General features: G+C 42.8%; 1 protein-coding gene across 1 annotated transcript; it reads right to left on the reverse strand.

Moving 5' to 3' along the window:
* Positions 1-58: 58 nt before the first annotated feature.
* Positions 59-4,176, reverse strand: LOC102298214 (major histocompatibility complex class I-related gene protein). Its single transcript, XM_005950186.3, has 7 exons — positions 3,990-4,176; positions 2,960-3,235; positions 2,431-2,721; positions 1,592-1,876; positions 1,068-1,184; positions 552-581; positions 59-170 (listed from the first exon to the last, which is right to left on the reverse strand). The coding sequence occupies exons 1-7, from the start codon at positions 4,042-4,044 to the stop codon at positions 82-84; spliced, it is 1,143 nt and encodes a 380-aa protein (XP_005950248.1). The 5' UTR covers positions 4,045-4,176; the 3' UTR covers positions 59-81.
* Between the last annotated feature and the right edge of the window lie 1,318 nt (positions 4,177-5,494).

Here is a 5,494-nt window from a genome sequence, read left to right on the forward strand (position 1 = left end):
ACACACACACACACACACACACACACACACACACACACACACACACACACACACACACACACACACACACAATATTTAAACTCATCTGCTACACTGCTGTATGTATGAAAATCTCTGCACAAGGAAACACTTACCTGTCATAAGAGGCGTGCCTGCTGGGTTGCTGCTGCCTAAACACACACATACACACAAAATGTTACAGCTCATCTTGTACAATCTTTTCTATATGAATTGTTGCAGAGTAACAAACTTACCACTGCTGTTGCCTGCACACACACAGACACACACAACCCCATTCAGCTATCTTAGTGAGGACCTTCATTGACATAATGGTTTCCCTAGCCCCTGACCATAACCTAATTGTAACCCTGACACTAAAACCACATTTTGAGCCTCAAAAAAAGCCTTCAAACTTGTGAGGACCGGTTTGTGTGTCCTCACAAGTTAAGTAGAATGCAGATTTCAGTCCTCACAAAGATAGCTAGACAAGTACACACACACACACACACATGCAGGCATCAAACTTCATAAGAGAAAAATAAAGATGTTACCTTGGTTGTCGTTGGCTCTGCGTCTGCGTCCTGTAAACAGACGTAACACAGACTGTCAGTGATGATGGATGAACTCAGTGGTTTGTTCTACATGCAGATGTGTCTGAGTGGAGACGGTGGAGGAAACGAGCTGCACACTATCAGCAAACATCAATCATTTCTGTTCTGCACAGAAAAACTACATTTATGTCCCAGAGGGCTCAAAGTTATTGGATCAGAAGCTGCAGACAGGAAAGTCTGACATCATGTCACGTGACTGTGACCTTTGACCCCCTCATGGAGTCCTAATAAAATACTAAGTGAAGTGTTTGAAGGCTGAAGGACTGGAGCAGCTGATACTCAACATTTCTTACAATCATTTCAATGATTTTCTTCATGTGTTTCAAATGTGATGATCAGTAACAGCTCCATGTCATCACTGTCTGAGACCAGGACAGTTTCATTTTTACAGGACACAAAGTCAAACATTTTAACTCCACTCAACAATAATTACACACAACAGCACACTGGACTTACTAAGATACAAGATCAGACCCACAACTCCAGCAACCAGAGCAACCAGAGCCAAGAGTCCTCCCACTACACCAGCGATCGGAGCTCCAGGTTCATGTCCCTCCGGAGGGTCACCGTTCTCTGAAACACAGACACAAGCTTCAGGTTGAGGGCACTGTCAGTTATTTGCTGCTGTTTGTTACTGAGATGTAGATTTGAAGCCACAGTCATGATGGAGTCAGTGATCTGACAGCAGTGATGTGGAGCAGCAGCAGGAGGTCAGTGAGAGGGGACGGCACTGAAACTGTTCATATCTGCAACTATTCAGTGATGCTCTGGAGGAGATCGCTCCTCTGCTTCTTCAGGGCTGCAGAGCTGGGCTACATGTGACATGCTAGCTTAGTTCTAGATGGACTGACATGGATCTGACCTCAGGACTGTGATCAGGACAGAATGATGCAGATCTGCTGGACACAGAGGAGCTCCAGGCTCTGACTGAAGAAACAGAGTTATGATCAACAACAGAGGCAATAAATAAAGTTTCTTACCCCAAGTCTTTGTAACATCCACACCAGTCGCCTCATGAACGACTTCACAGCTGAACTTTGACAGGTCAGACTTCAGAATCTCCACATGGTCGCGTCTCTGGAAGGTCTCATCGTTATTTGGAAGAATGTCTGAGCTCGTCAGGCCGTCGTCTGCAGTCAGAACACGTCCGTTCCTTCTGATCCTCATGATGATGTCTTTGGGGTAGAAGCCTGTGGCGAGGCAGGTCAGGATGAGGTTTGCCTCCACTCTGGCCTTCTTTGCAAACACGTACACCTCAGGTGGAGCTGGAAGCAGGAAATGGAAAACTGTGTGGTAACATGTGGTAACTGTAACACTGATTAACTCATGGAATCAGCTGGCACCTTCAGTACTTTGTTACAGTAAGACTTTCCACGATGCAGTGAATATCGTGCATACAAACAGACGGCGGGGCTCACTGCCTTTGTAACAGCAGTCGTCAAACATGTGGTGTTAATAATAATGAAGGCTGTGCTCCATTTAGTCAACACCTGGGTTTGCTGACTGCTTCATGTCCAAATGGCTGCCGTTTGGCTAATCAGGGTCTATTGTCTCAGAACTATACTTTATCATTTATACTTTAATTACACTCAGTTATGATTCGACTGGAACGGCAGAGTCTGGAGTTCCATTTAAGACTTTAAAAGTTTAATCTTTTCCAGACGGTGCTGAATGGATGTGCACGTGAGGACGTAGGTGTTTGACACTTTAGTCATTTGGATTTAATTTGTGAATATTATTAAACCGTAACAATATTCAACACTTTCTGTAAGGCTTGGCACATGTGGACTAATAATACTAATATTTATGACAAACATACATTTCTGTTTGAGCTGCTTCTGTCCATAATACACAAACTTGCTCAGCCAATCGATGCACTCGTTCTCCAGGTATCCCTTGGTGTACTCTTTCAGCACCTGGACGCTGTCCCACTTCCTCTTGGTGAGAAGTGCCTCTTTAATCGGAGCGACCCAGACTCCATTTTTATCATCAAAGGAGAGGAAGTCGTCTCCATCATAGGCGTACATGTGCTTGCCTCGGACAAACCTGAGCGTGCCGTCAGGCTGAGTTTCACCCTCACAGCCCACCATCCTCTGAAGAACGTGAGGGTCTGAAAGCAGGAGGGTGAAATAAATAAATGTTTAAATAAACATCAGAGGAGAAAATATGAACATTTTAATTTAAACCAGTAAGCAGGAACAATTTGTTCCTGAGTTGAGGAACTTCAAGCTATTACATTCCTCTACAGACAGTTTAATTCAGTTCATTTCATGCTTCGTTATTGATCATTGATCATTCAGAGTTTGTTACCTGAGTGATTAAATCATTAAAACACAGCAAAGACTTACTGGCTGAGTCATTCTGCCTCATTCGCTCCATCAGGATGTCGATGTTGACCTTGAACCACTGCTGCTTGCTCTTGCGGGACTGTGTGCCTATATCCCAGTAATCAGCAGGTAAACGCTCTCTCATCCACTCCTGTCTGGGAACTTTCACCTGATTCTCGCTGTCAAAGTAGTCGATCATCCTGTCGTCCAGCAAACCCATGGCTGTGAACTCGTGGATGCCCGGGAGGCCGACAGGTTTGGAGAGCGCCGTGTAGATGTAGGTGAGGGAGTGAGTCTCTGAAAGTCACATAGGTGGGAAAACACAGGAGCAGGATGGATGAGCTCTGATGTTTTTACTGGGCAGGTATGTTTGCAGATGCATGGATCAGAAGCTCTGGCCCTTTGCTATTTCAGTCATGAACAATCAGTGAGCAGCAGTAAATAATCAGCTGTGTTATTTCTGTCACAGTTTGGAACTGAACGATTTTTCTGTTCTTGCTTCTTTCAAACTGTGCAGGTCAGAAATAAATCTTGTCCCTGTATTTGTAAATGGAGTTCAGGCTGGGAGGGAGGACAGATGCTTAATTTTGATCACCTTTCTGCTTGTGTTTCTTAACTAACTTGCCTCTGTTCATTAAAACAGAGAAGTGTAGAATATTCCTGAAACATGAGGGAGAAACACAGAGAGCTCCTCAGCAGCACAGATGTGATCTGTTTGTCATTTAGTGAGGACAGAGCACGGTGCTGTCCTCTGCACAGATCTCTTTAACCCTGCAGAGAGCTGTGATCAGGGTTAAGCGCCATTTTAAAAACATCCGGTATCAACTTCCTAAACCTTCTCTCTGACACATAATTTGCAACATTAAACCGGAAGTAAGACTGAAACTAATGAATGACCTCAACATTTAAACAAACATACCTAAAAGTCAACTTAGCTGAAAATAAATGCATAACAACTTTATACAAGTTCAACTCAATTTTTAAACGACGCCACATTTTACTTCCGATTTGAGCCCGTCACACGAACAAGTGTAAAAACACTAAAACTCACCGCTGTTTACCGTCAGTCCCGTCCCCACAAGGACCAGAACTGCGATCACGAACATTTTAATCCAAATGAAGTCATCTTGTCCGGAATAAACTCAGATTTATTCCCCTCCGTTGCCCCGAATATTCCTCTCCGTGTCTGCTCCTCTCTGCTTCCTTGTTCTGAGTTGAGTGATGGATTCAGGGACCGCGCGTAAACTAAAGACGCATTCATCTTCATTTATTTAACTGACACCCAACACTGTAGATGGGTATAGACTTGCGTTTCAGGAGCTGCTACCGACAAACCAGCAAAAAAACGCCAAATGTGTCACCCGTGACACTTGTGAGGTTGTCTCAAACACACTCCGTCAGTCTTGATGCTGTTGAACAACAAAATGTATAAAACTGTCGCGAGTTTACCTGGTGATATTCTCATGCGCGACGCGATCGCGAAAACACTAAACCAGGGGTCGGCAACCTTTAACACCCAAAGAGCCATTTGGAGCCGGTTTCCACGCAAAAGAAAACACTGGGAGCCACAAATACTTTTTGACATCTAAAATGAAGATAACACTGTATATATTGTTTTTTACCTTTATGCTTTGTGTGAACAACTAAGGTGTGATGCTTAAATCCATGAAGTGCTACAGAGAAAATTACATCTTATTTATGTAATTAACACATGTAGTGGCAATTCCTTTTGTTTGACAAACCAAACATCCCACAGTTAAAAGTCCACAAGCCACTGCTGCACTGAGATAATATTTCGTACGCAGGCAAAAGAAGTCCACTGTCCAAACTTGAAAGTTGCGTTTTTATGGTTTATTTATCCAGTTTGGCAATAGCAAGATCCATTTTTTGTTACTTCCTGCTGCTTCTCCTGCTCTGGTAAAAAACCATAGGCCCACCCCAGTGCAAGCTGGTCCTATACCAGTCTCTTTATTTATAGAAACAAAATGGCCCCACAGCTCTTACTGACTAATTTAACAAAGTAACATCAAACAAACATTGAAACAAAATATTAACCGACAAATAAACTTGTAAATAAATCCCAAAATATAAGTAAACTAACAACAAACTTTAACTCATTTCAAAATAAGAAAAAAAATAAGAGCAAATAGCTCCAACACTACAGTTGGGGATTGCTGATGCTTATACCTTTAATAAAAGCTCATAATTGTCATAACTTAGAAGTAGGTTTGCAGGAGACTCTCCACCTTATCTGTAGAGTGGGGGTCTCAGTGTTTGTAAAATGTTAACTCTGTTTTGTATGTTTTGTAAAGGAATTTGGTGTAGCTTGAGAGAGGAGATTACTTTTATGACTGGCAGGAAGTCACCTACACAGAGACACACAGACGGGACAGACATGACTGAGGGATCGGAAAGGGAGAAAGAAAGAGGAATGAAAAGAAAAACAGAAGGGAAGAGGGACAGTGAGAGAGGAAACTTAAAAAGAGAAAGAAGAGAAAAAAATCTCCTGGATCACCTGTTGAGAGAAGAAGATGAGAAAACAAGTCAAAAAAACAA

The sequence above is a fragment of the Haplochromis burtoni genome, unplaced genomic scaffold (genome assembly GCF_018398535.1).
Source record: "Haplochromis burtoni strain Fernald_Lab_line unplaced genomic scaffold, NCSU_Asbu1 Contig_740, whole genome shotgun sequence".
Classification (NCBI taxonomy): Eukaryota; Metazoa; Chordata; class Actinopteri; order Cichliformes; family Cichlidae; genus Haplochromis; species Haplochromis burtoni.

Bases quoted from the DNA above. Each gene is read 5' to 3' on its own strand.
- LOC102298214 (XM_005950186.3), bottom strand. From the start codon at position 4,044: ATGTTCGTGATCGCAGTTCTGGTCCTTGTGGGGACGGGACTGACGGTA. The intron at 3,236-3,989 runs GTGAGTTTTAGT...TGTGACTTTCAG, and splicing joins GGGACTGACGGTAAACAGCG to AGACTCACTCCCTCACCTAC. The intron at 171-551 runs GTAACATCTTTA...GTGTGTGTTTAG, and splicing joins CAGAGCCAACGACAACCAAG to GCAGCAGCAACCCAGCAGGC.